We start from the raw sequence: 24,580 nt of genomic DNA, 5'->3' as shown, positions 1-24,580 counted from the left end.
GCACACAGAATTAAAAAGACACAAGCATTTACTAAGATTTCTCTTTTGTCCATATCATAATCTGCCTTCTTATCTCCTTGCCTTACCATACTTCCTCAGGAAACTAGAGTCCAGGAATTCAAAATTCATGAAGATATTGTGGCATAATGACAAAATATATATATAAAGAAATACAACATAAGGGAAATAAGCACACCACAAGAGATATAAGCAATGTTTTGAAGAATTTAAAGAAAGAGATAATCACTTCTGATTGGGTGGATCAAAAAAAACAAAAAAAACCAAGGCTTTCTGGAGAAGGTACTATTGGAAAGACAGATTTCTAATATGTGAAGATGGACAGGGAGCGGGAGGGTGTTCCATGTGTAGGAACCAGAAATGAGGCACCACTTCACAACCACTATAATGGCTGTAATAACCAAAAGAGATGAGTGTTGGTGAGACTGTGAAGAAACTGGCACTTTTATACATTGTTCGTGGGAATGTAAAATGGTACAAATACGTTAGAAAACAATTTGGCAGTTTTTTTTTTTTTAATGATAAGCATAGTTACCATATGACCTGGCAATTCTGCTCCTAGGTGTATACTTAAGAGAATTCAAAGCATATGTTCACAGAGAAATGTGTACACAAATGTTCATACAGCATTATTCGTAGTAGCCAAAAAGTGGAAACAACTCAAATGTCTGTCAACTGATAAAAGGATAAACAAAATGTGATATCCACAGAATGAAGTAGTGTTCAGCAATAAAAAGGAATGAAGTACAAGATATACTACAACATAGATGATCTCTGAAAATATTATGCCAGAGAAGAGCCTGTCAAGTAAGAGGCCACTACTGTATGATTCCTTCTATAAAACTTCCAGGGCCGGCTGAGTGGCGCGTTGGTTAAGAGCTGGCTTGGGACACCAGCTCTGTGCAGCAGGTCCCTGGTTCGGATACCACATGAGGGCCAGTGACACTGCCCTGTACAGCTAAGATGGTGAACAACAGCTCGACCTGGAGCTGGGCTGCCATGAGTCGCCGGCAACAGCGTAGACTGCAGCCCCTGCTGCAGTGGGCTGCCATAAGCTACCGTGTGTGGCTGGCAGCCAGTGTGAGCAGCTGGCAGCCGGTGTGAGCTGCCAAGAGCCGCTGTGAGTGGCTGTCTAGAGGCCGGCGACCGATCTGCCTCACCCGGGAAGAGTGCAATGATAATACCAACATGGGCCAGTGAAGCAACATCCTCCACAACTAGACTGAAGAACAAAACAACAGCAACTTGTCTGTTCCCCTCCCCGAATTCCCCAATAAAATAAAATTTAAAAAATTTAAAAAAAAAAAAACAACTTCAAGAATAAGCAAATCTACAGTAATAGAAGTCAACTCATGGTTGCCCGAGGCTGGGGAAGGGTGAGATGGGGAGTGACTGCTGACAAGGATGGGTTTTCTCTTTGGGAAAATGAAAGGGTTCTAAGATTAAATAGTGGTGATGATTGTACAACTCCATGAATATACTAAAGCTAATAAACTGTACACTTTAAAAGGGCGACTTTCATGCTACCTTGATTACATCTCAATAAAGCTGTTCTGGGCCGGCCAAGTGGCTCAGTTGGTTAAGAGTTTGCTTAAGAGCGCGGGCTCTGAGCAATGGGGCCACTGGTTCAATTCCCACATGGGCCAGTGACATTGTGCCCAAGCTGAGCTGTCACTGAGTTGCCAACAGGTGGCAGGATGGCTCTGCTGGTGTAACAACAAGATTCCTGTTTGATGGTGGGCTACGCCCACCCACAACTAAGACTGAACTTGGCATCTTGAGCTGAGCTGCTGCCTGGATGGCTCAGTGGTTAGGGAATGCACTCTTAACAACAAGGCTGCTGGTTCGACTCCCACATAGGATGTTGGCTACGCCCATCCGCAGCTAAGATTGAACACATCCCCTTGAGCTTAGAGGCTACGAGCTGCTGACAGGAAGCCAGATGGCGACTGGCGCCCTCCACAACTAAGATTGAAGAACAACAACTTGGCTGGTCTCCTTCCCCAATTCCCCAACACTGTACCCCTCCCCCAATTCCCCAATAAAATCCTAAAAAAAAAAAAAGAGAGCACGTGTCTAAAAAAAAATAAAGCTGTTTTTTTAAAAAGCCATTGAATGTTCTATCTTATTGTAGACAATGATTACATAGGTGCATTTGTATGTAAAAAAAATTTGTCAAACCATACACAAATAGCACGCTTTATGTACTTCACTATGTGTATACCTTGATAAACAACTAAAGAAAAATCTATGTTGATAGATGTCAGAAAAGTGATTAACTTTGGGAAGAAGAGATACTGTTAGAAACATGAGGGGACCACTCAAGGTCATAGAAACATTCCATCTTGGGCTGGTTAGCAGCTACGAGGATGTAGCTACAGGATGTATACATAGGTAAAAATCCACTGACCTGTACAGTCAAGATTACAGGACTTTGCTAAAGGTGTACATTGCCTTAATAACAAGGTTTTTGTTTTTTTGTTTTGTTTTTTTTAAAAAAGAAGTCTTTTCATTAGAATGGACAGGCAGAAATGGAGTTAAAGAGTGAATACCTTGCAAAAAATGGAGGTAGAAGCTATAGACCACGGCCTTTACCAATATACTTCCCTAGTGGGAAAAGGCTAGGAGAAAAAAAGTTCAACGGGTAGGAGAAGTGCAAGTATGTTGTTACAGGAAAATCCAGTCAGAAAGGAAGAGAATCAAGAAGATACTATACAGATTCAGATCTCAAAGGAAGAATGAGGGGAAAGCTATAGTGAGTTTTTGTGAAAAATCTTAAAAGCATAGCTCTAATTACGGTGTGTTATATGAACAAAAGGAAGTTAGCCAAAGGTTCTCAGACATATCAACCCCAACAGGAAAGCTTAACATGGGACAAGGCATCTCATCTTAAGAGTTAATGTGACTGGATTTCCCACTGGGCAACACTCCAGTGATTCTATCAGATCAAGCAATCAGGTGCTGTGCTGTCTAGTCACCTGGTTGCTTGATAAAAGGTGAATCAGGAATCTCAGCTCCTAGCAAATGGAAGGGAAAAGTCCTGGCAATAAACTTTTCCACATATTCCTAGATTAGGTCTAAAACTAAACTCACCTCACCAGTCAGGATGGAAACCCCATCCAAAGCTCATGATTAAAAACATTCAATGCTGAAAACTAAATAACTTCTTTTTTGCTGTGCACTGTGCCTGACACACAGTAGGAACTCATTGTTTTCAATGATTCTAGGATTTTTTATTCTGACACCTCCGAAACTGAGATGTATTGGGTTGTCGGAAAAATCATGACGTATTTTTCTATGTTTTTCGTTGCAAAAATGTGTCATGCATGACTTTTCCGACAACCCAATATTAATATTTCAAATTTGATGGCATGTTATAATTTAGTGTGATTTTCTCTCAATGGTACATAAAACAATGGTGTGAATTACAATGAATGGTTTCTTAAGTTTGACGAAATACAAGACTTGTTGAATGAATCAATGGCTCAAAGCTCAAATCTGGAGTGGGAGGTTACCTGAATAAGAATGCTGGGTGCCCTCACTGGAAATGGATGAAGTGCCTCCGATAGCAGTAATCCCTTCCCTCTTGTTAATTATTTTTCGGAACGTTTTGCTGACGTCTTTGCTTTTTAACTCTTGCATTAGCTGGAATGGGATAAAAGTAAAATTGAGTTTTGATCAGATAATCATGGAAAACCTTGCAACATGAAGGAAAATTATTTAGACTTCTTTATTTATTTGGAATGACATCAATACATACTAACCAGGTATTCCTACACTTAGTGCTTATGTACACAGATAACCCTCATATCATTTTACCAATAACACAAAATGGACAAATGTTTGCACCCCAACTACTAGAAGAAATTTTGTTGTAATTAAGCTTAAATTGATCACATTAAAATTATTCTTCTAGACTTGCCATAATCTTCTTTATACTGAAACTAAAGGATAACTGACTACATGATAAAGAGTTTTAAATGACTTAATGAAAGTATTTTTCTGTTTGACCATCTCAAATGTATGCATGATGATGTAGGTAAGCCAGCTCTCATAGGAGTAACATAGGCTTAGAGAAACACCCTCTCCCAATCACTCATTGGAGTCTTAGAGGTTGACTAGACTGAATTCACTGTGTTCTCCAAGCAACAGCCAGAGGGAGTTTTAAAAAATGCAAATCTGATTGTGTCACTTCATATTCTATTCCTCCCACATCACTGGCTTCCTATTGCTCTTAGACAAAAAATGAAAATCCTACAAGACACCGCATGACCTGACCCCAGCTTAGTTCTCTCGCCATGCTCCCCTTACCCTTCCATCTCAGCTCCACCTCATGGACCTTTTCTCCCAAGTGCTTGAGAGTAGCTACCATCTCTATAGCCACAAGCCTCTACTCAGGTTGTCACCGCTGCCTGCCTCGGACATTATTCATTTCCCCCACCTGCCCCTTTTGTCTGTTTAACATCTTTCTTCAGATCTCAGCTCAGTCTTCATAGCTTCTAGAAACCTTCCCTGAGTCCCTGAGTTCTCCAGCCTCCCCGTCAAGTTCACTTCCTTCTACTATAAACTCTCAAGAGGCCTGTTTCGCTCTGTCACAGTGACTTTCACCCATTTTGTGGATTCTGTCTTCCCGGCCACATGCTACTTCATGAAAGCAGGAACTAGTCTCTCCTTTTGTTCAGCACCTAGCAGAGCTCCCGGCAAGAATGGAGCTCAAACATTTGCTTATGATTAAGGAATGCAAAACCAGACAATTTACATTTCATAAATATTTACTGAATTATACCAATGCTTATACTTTCATACAAAAAATACAGTTGCGGTGGGGTAGATGGAAGGGACTAACAGCCCTTGCTCAACCTCCAGCTGGCAACGGCAGCTTAGTCAAGCCATCTCTCTTGGCCTGAGAGGTCCGAAATACATAATATTCAATACTCAGTTCTACAATCCGTTTTTGTTTTCTTGGTTGAGTCATATATTATTTTCCATCTTGTTCAGTTCCCTGAGCCTTGAGGTAGTTTAATAGTGAAACAAGGCTTTCATAGCCAGGAACAAAATTTACCTGGTAGCATTTGTTGAAACTGAAGATCTAACTTATCACAAGGAAATAACCAGTGTCTAGGAGGTATAGCTCCCATACCTTAGCTGATTCAGTTAAAAAAATACTCCATTTCTCAAAGCCAACTACTAAGATATTAAAATATTAATATCTTAGTATTACACACATACACACACAGATAGTCACTAAGAATTGAATTCAACTGTAGTGTTACTAGGGCGTGAACTATTATTATTCTCTAAAATGGACTTCCATTCCAACAATTTGAGAATGGTTTTTCCTTTTGTGAATTATTTGTCGACATTGTTATTATCACCATCAATTTTAAAGCAGGGCTTTTTCTGATCTCTGCAGCCAGATTTAACCAAAGAGAACAGTGACATCAAAATTGTTCTTAAAAGATCACCTACTATGTATCCCACACTGCCAGGCAACAGATATACGATGAATAAAATACACTTCCTACTTTAAAAAAAAAATCTTCTTGAAGCAAAATGATCAGTAGCAATAGAGGATTAGATTACTTACCGACACAAACTCTTCAAAACTGATTTTGCCATCCTTGTTGTTGTCAGCAACTGCTAGAATTTTCTCCACGATCTCGCGTACTTTGTAGCCAGGCAGAGGAAGGCTCGCTTCCTTGAACAGGTCCTGAAGCTCATAGTCACTGACATACCCACTGTTGTCAATATCTGTAGGATAAATTATGAGCTGTCAAGTATCAATTGTACTCTGTTGCAGATGGGTGCTCAGAAGGCCATCTGGGAGAGTCCCGGCAGGTAGAAGCTTTCCGGTTTGTTTCAAAAGTGGTGCTAACCTTTTCTCCTACACTTGAACTGTACAATGGATTTTCTACACTTTATCAAAAAACTGATACTTAAATGGACGTTTTCCCCATAGGTTTAGGACTACCATGCGTATTTTAAGTACTAGCACAAATATTGCTCTGGCAGATGAAAAACTATGGTTTAGCACATGACTAGGTTTCAAAGAACTAAGCATGAGGAAGTCTCAGGTATCTAGAAGAAATACAGTAGCTATAGTTTCTAACTTCATGAAATTTACAAAATGGACCTACTAGACTCATAGTTTGTATAAAATATGTGCATATAAAATACATATAAGGCATTTCTGTTCTATATTTCACTTGGCAGCAGTTCTAGCTCAGTTATCAATAATTCATTGCTTCTTCATTATGTATTTATGATACCATTATGTAGGCTGAATCATGTTTGATGTCATTTTGAGATTAAGTGTTCAAGAAATAATTTCACACCTATATTTGGACTTCGGGAAATTGGTTTCCAGGCATTTTCATGTCATCGCTGAGATGCCCTTCCCTGGGTTTTCCCTAGAGACTGGCTATCACTCCTTGACACAGAACAAAGGCAACACAAAACACTTCTGCCCAGAGTTGGCAACGGAGCTGGGGATTGTTTGGTCAGTTGCCAGGCTCCACCTGCACAGGCTTCTCTTGGCTCACCTGGCAAGAGTTTTTTTGTTTCCTACGTTTCTTTGTCCTCTCAGTAAAGGAGTCGCCATCACTACAACTAATTTAATGATAAAAGACAGAAACTTTTCTTTTAAACTCTCAATACTGTTCAGAACAATGGAAAATTTCTAAACTGGAATCTACAGTAACCAAAATATTGCTATATCTCAAAAGTCACTTAGGAAGCCAAATTGCTCGATACTGCAATAATTAATATGGCTTTCTTTGAATTTAGAGCAAAATCTCATTATTTAGCATATCACCAGTTCAGATTGTTTCCTATAATTCTGAAATACAGGAATAGACTAGGCTGGCTTATTTCTATACCAGCACTGTGGGGGGAGTATTTAAAAATAAACAAGACTGAAGAAAAGTTGTTTACCTACTAGCCATCATGCTAAACTAACAAGAACAGGTTAAGAGTTAGGACTCTGAAGTCAGAAAAGTCTGCGCGCGCATACCCCAGCTCCATCCCTATGACTTCTGTGGTTTAGGTGTGATGTGACAAGAAATAAGAGATACCATTTTACAAGCACATATTCTGTGCCAAGTGATTTGTTAAGAACCTGACTTACCTTGTCTCGTGAAAACCTGACAACCTTGAGTTAGTTAATAATACTATTCTAATTTGAAAGATGAGGAAATCAAGGCTCAGGTTAAATAACCACAAAGATCACAGTTTAAAAAGAAACAAGACTTTCCTACAACTCAACAATAAAAAACCAATCAACCTGGTTTAAAAAATGGGCAAAGGAATTGAATAGACATTTCTCCAAAGAAGATACACAAATGGCCAATAAGCACATAAAAAGGTACTCAACATCACTAATCATCAGGGAAATGCAACTAAAACCACAATGAGATATCACCTCACACTCATGAGGATGGCTGTTGTATTAAAAAAAAACAATACAACACAACACATAATCACCAATGTTGGCAAGGAATTGAAAAATTGAAACCCTGGTGCACAACTGGTGAGAATATGAAATGCTGCAGCCACCATGGAAAACAGTATTGCAGTTCCTCCTCAAACACTTAAACATAAAATTACCATATGATCTAGCAATTCCATTTCTGAGTATATACCCAAAAATAACTGAAAGCAGAGATTTGAACAGACACTTGCACACCCATGTTCACAGCAACATTATTCACAATAGCCAAAAGGCAGAAATGACTCAGTATCCATCAACAGACGACTGGATAAACAAAATGTGGTACAAACAATGGAATATTATTCAGCCTTAAAAAGTAAGAAAATTCTGACACATGCTATGACATAAATGAACCTTGAGGACATTATGTTAAGTGAAATAAATAAGCCAGTCACAAAAAAGCACATACTGTATCATTCCACTTAGATGTGGTACATAGAGTAGCTAAATTCATAGGGACAGAAAGTAGAATGGTGGTAGCCATGGTGGGGTGGGGGGAGGGGAGTTACTATTTAATGGCTACAGTGACAACATGGGAAGATGAAAGTGTTCTAGAGATGGATGGTGGTGATGGTTGCATAACAATGTGAACATACTTAATGCCACTGAACTGCATACTCAAAAATTGTTAAAATGGTAAATTTTATGTCTACCTTACCACAATTTAGTAAAGAAAAAAATAAAGAAGACAAATATTTTAATCCCCTCTTCCTCTAAGGGACTCTAAAATATCCCATCTAGTAAGGTTGGATGGGCACATCCCTCTGCCTCTGAGAAAAGTTGTGTAATACAAACATGCAGAGAGATTACTGAGTTTATGAGTAGCAATTTATCTTGTAAATAAAGTAAGCAAGTACATATTCTGCTGCTGTCAGCACTTCCTGCACACAGCAAATTATCTTGCTGTCAGAATTGTTCCATCAATGAATTATTTATTCAGAGCATCATTAAATAAATATTACAGAATTATATGTCCATGAGTCATAAAGTTTAAGGTTGGTGTGCTAAACAAAGAAAACAGATTACTAATTCATTTGTTTTACTAAGATCTAGGTAGTGCTTTTATTCAAGCTACCAAGTTGCACCTAGAAAATAACAGAAATGCCAAACTAAGAGATATATTTTTATTACTTCTCCTGTTTCAATGCTCAAAATGAGCAGAACATTCTAATAACTGCCCAATTTCTGTCTTTAAAAGACTCTGGGCACTACATACAATACCTTACAAAATTTATTTATAAGAATAATTTTTGGGAAATCACACCATATTCATGCAATGCTCTAATGACAAATGTATCTTTCCCAAAATGAAGACAAGACCAAGATTAAGGCATTCACCCCAAGCCTAATTCATCCATCATGTAGACTATATTCTGAAGGTCTGAGTTATCCTGGAGATGGCCAGACAGAAAGAAGAGAAAGGATCCAGAGGTTTAGAGAAGTGACTTTATGTCATAGCAATAATTTGTAAGTCATGAGTTTTCTGAGAGCTTTAATTGTTTTTTGTTGTTGGTAGTGGGGTTTTTTTGGGAGAACTTTATGTTTTAAACTTAAATCTTTTTCTTTGCATTGGTCTCTAAATCTCATTCTGCATTGCATTTCATCTACATTAATTTTCATCGTTATTCACTAGGTTTATGAGAAATCTAGGCACTAGACCAATGGGATAATTATATCCTCCCTGGTCCATCATCTGATTCTGTTTTTCATGGACGGCTCTGCTGTGCTAGAGAAGGAGCCTGCTGAGGAAAGGGAAGGGTTGGTGGTGTCACCCTGAATGTCGATTGGCTGCACTCACTTTTCACTGGGTTAACCTTTCACTTGCATGCACTGGCACACTAGAGCAAAAGGTGATATTTATACTCTTCTGTTGGTCACAGGTTTCCTAAGAACAAAATGCAAAAGAATTGCAATCCAACAGAGTATAAGGGAATTTTTTTGGAAGAAAAATCCAAAGCTGTCAAAATGATAATGTCATAAAGACAAAACACTGAGTGGTTTTAGAAAGTGACAAAAAAATAAGACATACAACCTTTAAAAACAACACTAAGATTTTTTAAACTATGCATGAGGGAAAAGGAAAATAAGACACATGCCCTTTAGAAACAATATTAAGCTTTTAAAGCACTCTGCATGAAGTCAGAAAGTGTTATTGTTAATGACAAACACACGAAGGTCAGAGTTCAATTTACAGACAAGGAAGTGTTTCTATATTTTTCCTCTGTGATGAGGATATCATGTTAAGTGCATTCAATTACGCTGTCATTCATTAACCTGGATTATTCTCTGCAAAGAAATGATCAAAGAATTCAAAGTCCAATTCTCCTAGAAATTCAAGCTAGTTTCAGTTTACCTTTCAGAAAGAAAGAAAGAATCCAGCGAAACCTAGATAGGAAAAAAAAAAAAAAGGAATAAATCTCGGGGTGAATCGGGGTGGCAGAAGCAATGAAAGGAATTGTTCCATTCCTGGAAGTCGGACATCAAGCAGAACAGTTAAGATCACATTTAGCTTTTTTCATGCATACCGATTTTATTAAATGCTTCTTGTAGTTCCTCCAGCTCCTCCCGAGAAATGGTCGTGGTGCTGTTTTCCATCTTTCGTCAGGAAAGACTACCTTCGGGTCTTTATATCTAAAAAAGAGCAATGTTATAAAAAAAGCGTTAGCCCTTTAGAAATGTTTATCTAAGAAATCCAGAGTACACAGGCAGTAAAACATCTAGAAGAAATCACCTGAGAGGTCTGGCTGATGGCTGACAAGGAACAAATAGAAATATATCCCTGGTAACTCTTTTCCAGCGTAGGTCAGCCGGACAAGAGCTGAGATTCAGTAAGGGGAAGAAACACCTGTTTTTTACACCCTGTGCTTCTTACAGGGCACAGACGTTTCTTAGTAGCCTGTGCCATTTCCATTTACTTTTTATCCCACTATTTCAGTAAAATAGGCACTTTGAGTTTGAGAAAAGTATAGCATTCGTACATGTAAAGAAAGGTCAGAGTACAATTTTAAGACATAAACAATGTCCAAAAATAGAACCAAGTAAGTAGCATCTAGAGATGGAGCCTGTGGCTTTAATGTTCTGCTTTACAATATTCAGCCATGGTCACCAACTTTCCTTTCCCTGTGAGAGGGGTTTCCCAGATATGTGGGTCCCTCCTTAGTCTGAGTAAGCGATACAAACTAAAAGAAAAAAATATGTAAAACTAGATTGAAAGAAAAGCAAGCAGATAGTTTCATTGTACAAAGTAATTGGCAGCATATACCCCAAAACAGAAAATTAGCACTGGTGATACAGTGGTGAGCATAGCTGCCTCCCAAAACAGAAAATTAAAATTACCTGTAATCCTATTATCCAGAAATATCAACTAGTATCATTTTGTTACCTATATAGCCGGCTGTTCTACTTTTCAAGTACATGTGTACCTTTGTAGGGAGTGAAAAATCTAAGTATACTACATTGTAATATTTTTGGACTAATACAGTATATGTTTCCATGTTCTTTACTAATACAATATTTAATGGCCACATATTACTATGTCATAACTTATTTGGTAAATCCCTTGTTTCAGGGTATTTTCACTGCTTTCAATTTGTCATTATAAATAATGCTGCAATGAAGACGCTTGTAGATAAATACGTGTACATATCCATGTTTATTTCTGTAAGATAAATATCTCAAGGTGGAATTACTCACATTTTTAAGGCTTCTGTTATGTAGCAGGGCAACTCACTTTTAAAATTACTTAGTAGTTTGGCTATTCAATGTGAAGGTAAAGATGAATACAAATCATGTTGTATTCCTCTTACATGCACATAATTACATTCTAGAGTTAATACGTTTTTTCAGAAAATAAGTGATCATGAGTGTTTCATAAGACAACAAGAACTGAAGCTAAACAGGCAATTCTCTTTTTCTATACATTTATATTTATATAGTAGGTTCAACATCATCTCTGAACATTTCTACCTTTTCAGAAAGTCACATCATTTTTGAAATAATTTATTAAAAATTTTCACTCATCATTTAAAAATCATATTAAATTGTGTGAAGCCCTCTAAAAGTATGGCTCATTTGTCATTTGTCATCTGTATACCAACTTGTTTAGTATTTTTGGAGTTCTTTCAAACTGATAGATTTCTGTTTCTTACAGTTACTCTGGGGCCTGGTTCTAATTAAATGTGTAATTAAATCTTTTGAGATATATATAGGTATGTATATATATCTACATATATAGATATATATATGTATATATATATATCAAAAAATATACATCAAATATATATATAGAGAGAGAGATAGATAGATATCTTCTGATATCTATCTATCTATATATCAATCATTGCCCACTATTTAATTCTACACTGTTTTTAAAAAAATCTGAAAAGTTCAAACCAGTGGAGCAGGAAAAAGGGATAAATGGAATTTATCTTACTCCCCAGATACAGTTTTTTACATTTTAGCATTAAACATCCACATTTTATTAAATTCTGTTTTAGAATGTTTTACTACATTTAAAATTATTTACAGGCAAACTCAGTGTCTGTTCAAAGAGATTAAATAGTCCTTTTAGGATTTTTAAGCACAATCCCCCAGTTCTGCAAAACATTAATTCTGTCATGACTGGCTTTGAATCCTTGTGGTTTCTGGTCATCCTGCATACCTTTACCATATTCAAAAATGGTTTCTATCCCTTGCCTCAAGTTTTAAAAATAGTAGTCCAATTTTAGCATTTGCACTCCATAGACTGCAAATTAAAGGTCCTTGTATTGACCTTGCATTTGAAGTGCTAAATTATACCTGGGGTTCTATTCTTCACTCATGTCTACTCAAATTTACATCATTTGTTAATTATATATTTTCAGTCTACCATAATCAGGGAAAACCAGCACATAAACTCATTGAAAAAGAAATTTACCCACACAATATTATGTTTCTTAATTTTAAAGTTTTGTTTTTATAAGTATGAAGAAGTTGCTTCAAGTCCTTTAGTATTTAAATGAAACAAATAGAAAACTCAGAATGATGTTCAAGATATATTCTTTTTTTTTAAGATTTTATTGGGGAATTGAGGGAGGGGAACAGCGTTGGGGAATCAGGGAAGGAGAACAAACAAGTTGCTATCCTTTTGTTCTTCAATCTAGTTGTGGAGGACGCTGCTTCACTGGCCCATGTTGGTATTATCATATGTACTCTTGCCGGGTGAGGCAGTCACTCGCCGGCCATTGGACGGCCACTCACGGTGACTCACGGCAGCTCACAAAAGCGCACACCTGCTGCCAACCAGCCCCACTGCAGCCTACACCGTCGCCAGCGACTCACAGCAGCCCAGCTCCAGGTTGAGCTGTTGTTCACCATCTTAGCTATAGAGGGCGCAGTGTCACTGGCCCTAATGTGGGATCTGAACCAGGGACCTGCTGCTCAGAGCTGGAGTCCCAAGCCAACTCCTAACCAATGTGCCACTCAGCCACCCCCCTTCAAGATATATTCTTAAAAGAAGAAAGCAACGTGCAGAAGACTTAAGTATGGTGTTGAAAGGGAGTCATAGAGTTGTATGTTTATAAAACATTTTTTGGAATGATACAAGAAAAAGGTAACACTGAATCACTCTCTAGGAGAAATGGGAGATTGGAGGTAGCGTGGGAAAGGGGCTTACTTTCCATTACATATATTTTTATTCATTTGTGTGGGGGGGAATATAAGCCTACCCAAACTAAAAGTAACTGAAAAACAAGAGAGACAATTGTGGTAAAACATTGAAAAAAAATAAAATTAATACTAGCGGTCTGAAGGTACACATTACCAAATGCTGATAATAATAAGCTTAAAATATATAAGTATATATGTTATAATTTTAAATAACAGCACCCATATTTCATCACAAAGCAAAATACTGTGATAAAAATAGTGAACTAATTTATAGCTTTCCACAAAATCATGAAGATTTAGCAGAATGATTAATGGGAACTGTGTTGCCTCTTTTACAAGTATAGACTCATGTTTAAATATATAGTATCAATGTTTTGATAAGTTTTTATAAAATTATAATAATGTTATGATCCTTCAAAAACTAAGCACTATTTACAGTATACCTAATAGGCATTTTTACATAGCACAATAAACATACTGCAACATATACTGTTGGCTAACAAAATACAGTTGTTTGATTTGGTATATAAAAGACTTTTCTAGTTACATGATCCCCAAATAAATTGCTTACTATGGTGTTTTTCGATGAAGAAAAAAAATGTTTCTGCTACAATAAAACAGCGCTAACTTTTTAAAAATTTATGGAACAGAATATATTCCATCAACAAATTTTCAAAATTGGATGTACCATTTTAGAAAAGCCCAATGACCCTAAGAGTAACCCAGTATTTATTCTTCTCACTAGACCCACACTTAGATGATTATATGTCATCCACTATCCTGACTAAGAACTGTGTGTCCCTTCTCATTTAATCCTCGCCACTCAGAGGTAGGTGCTGTCCTCATTTGGTAACCGAGCAAGGGATACTCCATGAGCTGGAGTAACATTCTCAAGGTCTCAAGGTGAATAACTTACGTAATTAAGTCTCCTAGCTAAACTGTCAGGCCCAGCTCTGTCCCATTCCTGCCTCTAGGTCAGTATGCTCTGCAGTCTCTCAAATATAATCTGATATGAAGCCACAGAAACATGTATTTGTATAATAATCATACAATAATTTACATAATATATAAGTATATATTATATAATTGTGAAATAAGAATTTGCATTTTAAGAGAAATCAGCCTCTGTAAACTTCTTTGTAAAGTTTTGGAGAAAAACTCTAGCTAGACCAACTAGTATTTATCAAGCACATTACTTGTCAGTCCTGAAACACTCTAGAAAACAGTTTACGAGAATTTGTTTGGCCATTTTGGAAATGAAGAACTTACCACTTCACCAGTACCCAAACACTGGCTTCGCACTGAAGCATACTGACCTGGATACCTGACACAGACAGATGCCTGAGACAACTCAGCACAGTGTACTTTTCCAAAGGGATCCCAGAAAGATGCAGCCAGAGGCGGCCAGGATCACTGACCAGATATCTATCTACCAAAAGGGCAGGTTATGCTGAATTCTGTGGATAGATTTGTCTTCCCAGGGATTTGAATATGCACCCTGCATTTCTTCAGCAATTCCAACACTGCTTTCCTCCTTCGCTTTTTTTTTTTAAGCCTATGTCATTTTATGTGAAACCTTTTTTCACCAATCAAAGCCCTTTTTTCCCGTCTCCTAATTTTCAAGTGTACCCAGACACAACTAAATATATACATCTGGAAAGTTAAAGAAGTAGATTCTAAAAATGAACTTCTCAATTTAGATGAAATTGGATCTGATCTTTTATCCTCCCTCAAATTTTGAACTTCCTTGAGACTTTAAAAGCTTTACCAAAATTAGTGTAAGCAATCCTTCATGATTGGCAGGATCTAAAGCCCTTAGAATAGTTTCAGAGAAAAAGGTGTTAGGAACAGCCCTAAGCCCAAAAAGATTTTGATGCCTTGCTGCCAACCCTTAGCTCCCAATCGTGAGGGACCACAGCTGTTTTCACTGGCACCTTTGGGCTCCTGGCTGTTCTGATTTCCGTCCTCTCCCTGGGGCCCTAGCGCAAGTCACCTGAGATTCTGAGTTCCAGGGTTTAAGACACTGCCCCAGGTCAGGAGGCCTTCCCTCTAGTAGATCCTCCAGAATTCTCTCCTCCCCTTACTCCTCCCTCTAGTAATATGAAAGTGATGGCAACTATTACTGAGGGCTTTCAGTGGGCCTGGAACTCTGCTCCTCTCCTCACACAGGAGCATACCAGGTATTTATCTGTTCTTCTACTGATAAGACAAGCATCCTCCCTTAAAATGTAAACTAGAGGCCTGCAGAGACTAGGTAACCTGTCCAAGGAAGGCAGACAAAACAAAAGATTCAAAATCAAACGCTTCCTGGTTTGGGACGCCAGCTCTGAGCAGCAGGTCCCCGGTTCGGATCCCACATGAGGACCAGTGACACTGCCCACTACAGCTAAGATGGTGAACAACAGCTCGACCTGGACCTGGGCTGCCGTGAGTCACCGGAGACGGCGTAGGTTGCAGCCCTTGCTGCAGTGGGCTGCCATAAGTTACTGTGTGTAGCCGGCAGCCAGCGTGAGCAGCCGGCAGCCGGCAGCCGGTGTGAGTTGCCAAGAGCCGCTGTGAACAACCATCCAGAGGCCGGCAACCGATCTGCCTCACCCGCAATAATAATGCCAACTTGGGCCAGTGAAGCAACGTCCTCCACAACTAGACCACAACTAGAACAAAAAAGGACAGCAACTTGTCTGTTCCCCTTCCCCCGATTCCCCAGCGCTGTTCTCCTCCCCAAATTCCCCAATAAAATCTTAAAAAAAAAAAAATTAAACGCTTCCAGTGCCCAAGCTCTTAACTTCCATGTGGGCTCAATCAGCATCCCTGTTCTCTCACTGCAAGCATCCCAGTTTCAAAGAAAGGATGGACGGACGGCTACTTCACACTTAAGTATAGATGACTAATAAACCCTGAAAGTGTTCATTATTCTAGGCATAGTTATATTTTAGGGGCCAGTATCTGTTTACTTTAATAGAATAATGGAAAAATAAATTTAGTTTAATCGACAGAATATTTATACACCAGTAAAATAAACTATTCATACAATCTGTTTCTTAAAAATATAGTAAATGGAAAAAAAGCAAACTGCTAAAGAATACATACAGTAAGTATATCAGTTATGGTAAATTATAAAACACAAAATACTATATATGCTTTTATGTTGCCATACATATGTAGGAAAACTTAAAAACACATCGGAATGGCACAACAAACTCAGAATAGTGGCTGTCTATGGAGAGAGAGGCAAAGGGCACAGCTGGGGGCTACAGCAGGGTCTATTTTTTTTAAAGATAGATTTATAGCAATTGTAGCAAAATTTTAATGTCTGTTCAATCTGAGTATAAGTTTATGGATATCGGTTATAATTGTTATTGTACTTTTCAGAATTTTTTTGTTTTAAATAACTCATAAAAGTTTTAAACTCAGATATTAAAAATAATAAATAAAATAATAAAGATAACACAAGAATACGTTTTGAACAGGAGAAAAATACCCAAAGCCCCTCAAGGCTTGGGGGAATTTTTCTTTTTATTACTTCAATCTTAAACAATCAGGACTGTTAATATTATTGTGGCAGAATAATTTATTGAAATATCAAACTGTGTTTATTCTTTTCTCCTCCTACTCATCCACTAAAATGATAACTACCTTTTATCTTAGGAATTCTGGCAGCACAGGAAGAAAAGCAGCCTGGAATGGGGTCCCTATGGGTTTGGGTAGAAGCACAAGCTTTAGGGCTTACTTAGGTGGGGTGTCCTGGGAATGGGGGGCAGGCGGAGGGCCCCTCTGTGAAGCCACAAGATGACGGAGACAGAGAAAAGGGAGAGATTATTCCTGTGGGGAGGGAGGGCACCCCGTAGATGCCAGCAGGGAAGACCGCGGGTCCCAGGGGTGGCAGAGACAGGGACAGACAAAAGACAAAGTGTCACAGAACCTCCAAGAAATCCACACACTGAGCCAATGGGCATTTCCCAGGTAGCCACTGAGGACTGATGACCGAGGCTAGAAGAACATCCTCCAAGATTTGCTCTGTTCAAGACCCCAGGACGACAGAGGCTAAGGGGCAAATTCCAGGTGCCTGAGAAAGACTTCACAGTACTCAGGCAGGACGAGGCATCCAAGTCAAAATAACATTGCTTTAAAGAACATAAATGTGATACTTCCTTCACACCTGACTTTTATGGGAAAACACTTGATAGTGTTTCTGTGGAGAACTGACTAGGATCAGAGGTTCAAAAGCATTTCAGTATCTTTGTTGAGTAGAGTAGTAGCTCTACTGTTGCCAAACCCCAAACTATTTTAAAAAGGTAGTTGTTAAAAGATTTTATTCTCAAGTAAGCAAAATAATTTTCTAAGTGCCTGCACAATCCTAGAGACCTTGAATTTCCTAAGTGCCTACACAATCCCAGAGATCACAATTATGCGCAATTATGAAGAATTAAGCCAGATATAACACACCTAGGATGAAGTGACACTTGGTTCCAAACTGACTCATTTGTGACCTCTGAAAGGAAGGCCTGTCAATCTGCTACAAAAATAATAATAATAATAATAATAACAACAACAACAACAACAACAATACAGTTGACCCTTCAACAACACGAGTTTGAACTGCTTGGGTCCACTTACACACAGAGTTTTTTTCAATAAATATACTGGAAAATCTTTTTAAGATATGGAACAATTTGAAACAAGCTCAGAGATGAACCACATAGCCTAGAGATATCAAAAAAAATTAAGAAAAAGTTAGGTATTTCATGAATGCATAAATGTTACCATAAAATATACACAAATCTATTATTAAAAAGTTAAAATGTATTGGAGCATTTTCTCAATCCTTTGAGACAGCTTCCCGGCAATTGTCGTCAGTTTGGCTCAAATAAACTCTTATAAGCTTTCAAAAAAAAAAGTTAAAATGTATCAAAACTTATGCACACCAAGACTTACAGAACATACATGGCACCACTGGCCCCAAAAAGCAATGTAAACAAACATAAAGATGCAGTATTAAGTCATAACTGCATAAAACTAATAGTAGTACATATTGAATTGCTATAATAATTCCAGAGCTAACTCCACTGCGGTAAGCTGAAGTGTTACCAAAAGTTATGTGCAAATTTTCGACTGCGCGGGGTTCGGCACCCCACCCCTTGTGTTGTCCAAGGGTCAACTGTATATTCTCATCTTGATGTTTGGGCACTTTTCTGCTTCAGGTTGTTCGAATATTAACCATCTTGTTACTCCCACACTACCTCACTAACAGGCTCTCAGTTCCACAGCTTAGACTCCCAGTCTTTGCCCGTCTACGGTCTGCTCCCCTACATCCTTAGCTCCTTTCACCCGTGGCAGACATGATCATCCCCCAGCAGGTGACTAATGGATGTGCCATGCCTCCAATGGCACAGCCACAGCTCCCCCACTGCAGCCTGTCTACAGGGCAGGAAATCGTTGCCTTGTGTTGGCCAACACAAATTAGTAAATTGTTCAGTTGAGAAATAGGAAACCACATTAAATGGATACATAAAAGATATAGAGTTTATTGATCAACACTTAGGTCAAGAGTATCCACAGAAGACTCTCTTTGGAACCATTTAGGAGTGTGAAAGAAAGGGGAGGACTCAGTCCTCAGTACCTCACTGAAGCCTCAAGCTCTCGCTGAATTTAACATTAAATGAATATAGCTAACTTGTATAAGCTGAAGAGATGACCATCTATGAACTGAGAATCAGTTCTGAAGACCTGCTGATCAATGATGACCCATGGCCCCAAGCTTGGCAATACTGCCCATGAAAATTCTTCCTGGTCCCTGAGGTCTTGGAGGAGCAGGGAAACCCTCACAGCTGACGCCCCAGCCTTCACCCCTTTTCTGATGTGTCCACAATGCCAACCGGGGCTCGGAAAGGGGAAGCCATAGCTGAGTTCCAATGGACTGTGGCCGAAGGTGGCAACATCTTCTGATTTTTAAAGGGAAGTCAGAAATCAATTACTTTTACCTATAATTTGATTTTTAAACTGTGGCAAGCAATTTGAATTATGATAAAGCATCATGTGTGTCACACTAGAACTCCAGTCTATTAATTTTGCTTCCACACCCCCCTAATTCTAAATTACTTCACTGGGCCTCCCAAGAGGCCTTGGTGGGAATGCTGTGTGACTCTCTAGAAACACTCCCTATAAGTTAGCTCTAAGGACCAGGAGAAAAATTTTGTCTCTGAATGTGTCAAAACCCAGTCTCAGTTATGTGCCACTCACCACATTCCTGGTCCCATGGGGGACATTTCTAAACGTCAGCTCCTCTGAGATATGAGGGGCCAGCAGGTCAGGAGCCCATTAATTACAGATTTCTAGCTCAGGTAACTTGATCTGTTCACCATTACAGGATTTTTTTCTTCTCGTTTATTATTATATCCCATCTACTCTCCCCGACCCTCACTGCCCCCTTCAGAACTTCTCTGAATTTCTGGGAAAATTCAACACAGGAGTATTACCCAAGTTCCTATGCTACAATATCATCGACACTTCAAGTATAATTTCCTCAACATGTTTTGTTTGCTCTCCAGCAACTATTTCACTTCTTCTAGGAATAGCACCAGTTTCGGTTTGGGGGTTTCACTCACTCATTCCCTGTAATCCATCCACGCTATTTGAGTGAAGCTCCAGGTCCAGGCCAATCAGCACATTATATTCTCTGGCCACAGTGATTTGGTTTAGGGATAGGCATATAACCAGTTGGAGCCAATAAGATATAAGAAGGCTTTTGTGACGCTTTCTGTAATGAGAGTCCCTTCTATCGATATTTCTGAGGAAGTAGAGGCTTGAGGAGCTGCAGCCATCTTGCATCCACAAAGAGAGAACCTGGGACTGAGAAGAAAGCCAAAACTAACACAGTAGAAAGCAGAACAAACAGCTGAAGAGAAAACAGGCCCTGGCAGGGCTGAGTCCACTGTACTAAAACCTTTACACTTTTTAGGTTACTTGAAGCAATATTTTTTAAAAAGCCAGTTAAACTGGGTTTCTATTGCTTGTAACAAAGTCCAAACTGATATACAAAGAGCAATAAACAGACACAATTTACAAAAAGAAAATGGAAGGGGGTTCAATACCTCAAATAATAGAGAGTATTTGGACATTGTGAATTAGGAAATAAAATTAACCATAATTATACAGAGGGTGCCAAAAGATGTATACACATTTTAAAAAAGGAAAACTGTATTAAAATTGTAATACTCAAGATATAGTAATAACAAAAGATGAATACAAGTCACGTTTGACTTCTGCAATTACAAGACGTGCTCAAAGTGGTTACCATCAGTGTCCAGACACTTCTGATTATGGCGAACTACAGCTTGAGCAACGTTGACCAAAGTGTCCACTTGTATACATTTTTTGGGCACCCCTGGTATTTCTGAATGAGTTTACATATAGATAAGGATTACTTTTGTCATAATTTGTATTTTACCACCACCACACCTAATCCCAGAAATTCAGTGCATCGGTTTATGGTTGTCCCACATCAATCATCAGTGTTGAAGGTTATATTCCTAGCCTAATGGTCTTCAGGCCTACCGATTCTTTTGTACCTTTTTCCCCTTCCCTTTATCCAGAAAGACTCTTCCCATTTCTCTCTTAATTCATCTCTAGCTAAAGATGACACACTGAGCACTAATATATTATGAAAAATGGCAGGGCTTCCTTGTGTGAGGTAGGGCAGGGCAATCTAGCTACAATAATAAACATTCAAAGTCAACAAATCATCAAAATCAGGAAGTTACTAATGTATTACAGGTAGAGGGGGCACTGAGAAGTAATTTACCCAATCCCAGAGAATAAAAAAATGGACATCCAAGGTGTTCGCAGGTTTATCTCCAAGTATCACGTCTCTGCAAGTTGGTTCAAATTCCAAAGGGCAAGTCAGCAGGACCCAGACCATTACTGCCATGTGGCATAGCACTATCCTTCCAAAGTACAAAGGGAACAAGAAAGATGCATGGCAGTCAGGGCTTCAGGTACGAATGGGGCTAAAAAAACTAAAAAACAAAATTAAACTCCAACTATTCTGTAATAGCATTTTTATACATGATCAGATATCTAATGTAGTTATGGCTTCTCAAAGAAATTGGCCTGAAATAAACTTTAGGTAGGGACGTTAGAAACAGCAGGCTTCTGTGTCGCATCCATTTGCTGTAGGTTTTTGTTATTCTGGACTTCCAGTTTACAGTCATTTCGTGAGGTGTCGCTATGTCTCTGTTCCAAGTTACACAGCTGCCCAGTTATCCTCTATTTTTTAAATTCTAGAGGAGGAAAACCTTCAAAAAGTGGGCATCTCCCACAACTGAATTTTCTCTTCTCTTTGTTTGTGCTGTTGTTCCTTTGAACTATACTTCAAACAACTGCCTTCATCAGATTTTGGCCTCAACAATTTCAGCTAAACCTATGCCTCTAGACTCTAATCCTTCCCTGTTGACAATTCCTGTTTCCCCCTAGAGCCTGAGGAAGGCCTTCTCTTTCTCCTAAATCCTCTTCCTGATGGTCCTGTAACTTTCCTTCTTCTCATTTGCTGACCCTAGAACTCCATTCTCCTGCACCCAAATCTTCACCTGTCCTCAAAGCACAGCTCAGATTTCACCATGAATTTCTCCTCTGCCTTCATTTCATTTCAGCACAAGTTTATGGAGTACAACTAGGGTGCCAGGTGTTGTACCACATGTTGAAGGCCATTGAACGGTGACTAACACAGGGGCCTGGCTCTCGAAGAAGTTGCAGTCTAGTGCTGGAGTCAATGAAGCACACACCAGTGGTGGCTAACCCAGGAGGCTCCCTCACCCATCACAGCTCTTTCCCACTGAGCCCTAGGTCGCCTCAGGATCCCTTTTCAACTTAGCACCACCCCCTACCCCCACCCCACCCCAGCCCCTACCTAATGTCAGCCCTCAAAATGAACTAGCATGCCACCTCCAGAAATAAGTAGGAAAGCTACAACGAAATAAGTAGGAAATAAGTAGGGAAGGAAGAATCTTCTTCAAAGGAAGAATATACCATTGTCCTTGAGAAACTTAAAAAAGTCAAGGTGATGAGATGATGCAATATAATATAAATATTTGGTTAAAAACCCTACTTTTAACCTCTTGGTGACAATGATGGTGCGTGATCCTACTCAAAAGGTGTCACTCCTTTGAAAGTCTTTAATTTTTCTGTTAGTCTCGTCTTGTCTATTGGTAATTTCCATCTCTGACATTAAAAATAACCCCCACCGGGCCGGCTGAGTGGCGCGATGGTTAAGAACTGGCTTGGGACGCCAGAGGGCCCCGGTTCGGATCCCACATATGAGGGCCAGTGACACTGCCCTCCACAGCTAAGATGCTGAACAACAGCTCAACCTGGAGCTGGGCTGCCCTGAGTCCCTGGCGACGGCGTAGGCTGCAGCCCCTGTGGCACTGAGTTGCCATGGGCTACCGTATGTAGCCAGCAGCCAGTGTGAGCGGCCAGCAGCCGCAGTGAGCAGCCGTCCAGAAGCCGGCGACTGATCTGCCTCACCCGGGAAGAGCGCAATGATGGTACCAACTTGGACCAGTGAAGCAACATCCTCCACAACTAGACTGAAGAACCAAACGACAGCAACTTGTCTGTTCCCCTTCCCCCAATTCCCCAGCACTGTTCCCATCCCCCCAATTCCCCAGTAAAAATCTTAAAAAAAAATAAAAATAAATAAAAAAAGTCTCCAAACACTCCTGCATGTTACAGCTTGTATTAGGAGCTGACCAGTGCTGGCCAGCCGAAAGATTCTTCCTTTTTCCATTCAAACAGGTAAATAATTCACATCTTATAAGCCACAGAAAATAAGTGACATTCTCACTCTAAGCCATGTTTAATAAGGAGATTCCTATAACTTCCAAGAGTCTTGGGCTAATCTGTGTCCCCTTACCCACTGACAATGGAAACATTTAATCTACCTACTTGGTATTTGTGCCAGTTAATATGTTTTGATTGTAAGCAACAAAAACTGACTCTGGGAAAATTTGTCCAGCAAAGGGAACACACCGGAAGGGCCCTGGGGGTTGGCTCAAAGAGTCAAGACAGGCCTGAACAAGCTGGCTCTGAAGGACAGCTGCCAGGCAGCTCTCAGGAGCTCCACAGTGGAAACGGTGACGTGCCACTTCACAGCACTGTTTCCAGATGCCCCAGCCACCATCATGGATGACAGTCTCAGTCTCAGGATGTTGGTCTACTTAGCAGAGCTCAAGCCACATGCCCACCCCTGTGGTCCGGGGGTACTAGACCAGGCCGATCGCTGGAGAGAATCTCTGTCCTAGGTTCCCTTGCCTTCTGCACAGTGTCTAAGGTGGCATGAAGCAAAGACAAACAGTTAAACCGGCCTCTCAGGAAATGCAAGCATGCATGAAAAAGTTAGACGACCTGAACTTTTCACCAACAACTCATGGCTCTTGCATCACGACAATGCACCAGCTCACATGGCACTGTCTGTGAGGGAGTTTTTAGCCAGTAAACAAATAACTGTATTGGAATACCCTCCCTACTCACCTGATCTGGCCCCCAGTGACTTCTTTCTTAATCCAAAGAGAAAGAAAATATTGAAAGGAAGACATTTTGATGACATCAAGGATAATATGACAACAGCTCTGATGGCCATTCCAGAAAAAGAATTCCAAAATTGCTTTGAAGGGTGGACTAGGCACTGGCATCAGTGCATAGCTTCCCAAGGAAAGTACTTCAAAGGTGACTGTAGTGATATTCAGCAATGAGGTATGTAGCACTTCTTCTAGGATGAGTTTTTGAACTTCATTGTCAGATCTCATATAGCTGGATTTTGAGTTGTTACCCAATCTGATTATTTCTGCTTTTTAGACCATTAACCTTTAATGTGATTACTGGGTTGCTTCTACTATGAATAATGCTGCAATGAATATCGGTGTACAAATATCTCTTCGAGATCCTAATTTGAATTCTTTTTGATATATACTCAGAGGTGGGACTGCTGGATTACATGGTATAATTCTATTTTTTTACTTTTTGAGGAATGATACTGCTTTCCATTATGGCTGCACCATTTTACCTTCCCACTAGCAGTGCACAGAGGTTCCAAGTTCCCCACATCCTTGCCAACACTTGTTATTTTATGTTCTTTTGAAACTGGCCATCCTAATGAATGTGAGGTGATATCTTGTTGTGATTTTAATTTCCATGTCTCTTATGATTAGTAATGTTGACCATCTTTTTTATATGCTTGTTAGCCATTCATATATCTTAAGAGAACTGCCTATTCAAGTCCTTTACCCATTTTTTTATTTTATTTTATTGGGGAGTTGGGGGAGGGGAACGGTGTTGGGGAATTGGGGAAGGGGAACAGACAAGTTGCTGTCCTTTTGTTCTTCAATCTAGTTGTGGAGGACATTGCTTCACTGGCCCATGTTGGTATGATCA

General features: G+C 39.4%; 1 protein-coding gene across 5 annotated transcripts in view; it reads right to left on the bottom strand.

Moving 5' to 3' along the window:
* The window catches only part of PLS1 (plastin 1), a 103,534-nt gene that overhangs the window by 40,795 nt on the left and 38,159 nt on the right, over positions 1–24,580 (bottom strand). For 4 of the 5 annotated variants that reach the window (XM_019656946.1, XM_019656951.1, XM_019656950.1 and 1 more), the window contains exons 2-4: positions 10,033–10,138; positions 5,606–5,769; positions 3,534–3,663 (exon numbers count right to left, since the gene is read on the bottom strand). In XM_019656946.1, coding sequence (XP_019512491.1) covers positions 3,534–3,663; positions 5,606–5,769; positions 10,033–10,102 — 364 coding nt within the window. In that variant the 5' untranslated portion in view covers positions 10,103–10,138. Of the gene's footprint in view, positions 1–3,533; positions 3,664–5,605; positions 5,770–10,032; positions 10,139–10,238; positions 10,332–24,580 lie in introns of those variants that run through there. The other variant, XM_019656948.1, reaches the window with a different exon arrangement.

Source organism: Hipposideros armiger, unplaced genomic scaffold (genome assembly GCF_001890085.2).
Source record: "Hipposideros armiger isolate ML-2016 unplaced genomic scaffold, ASM189008v1 scaffold_270, whole genome shotgun sequence".
NCBI lineage: Eukaryota > Metazoa > Chordata > Mammalia > Chiroptera > Hipposideridae > Hipposideros > Hipposideros armiger.
This window is presented reverse-complemented; position numbering and strand designations above follow the sequence as displayed.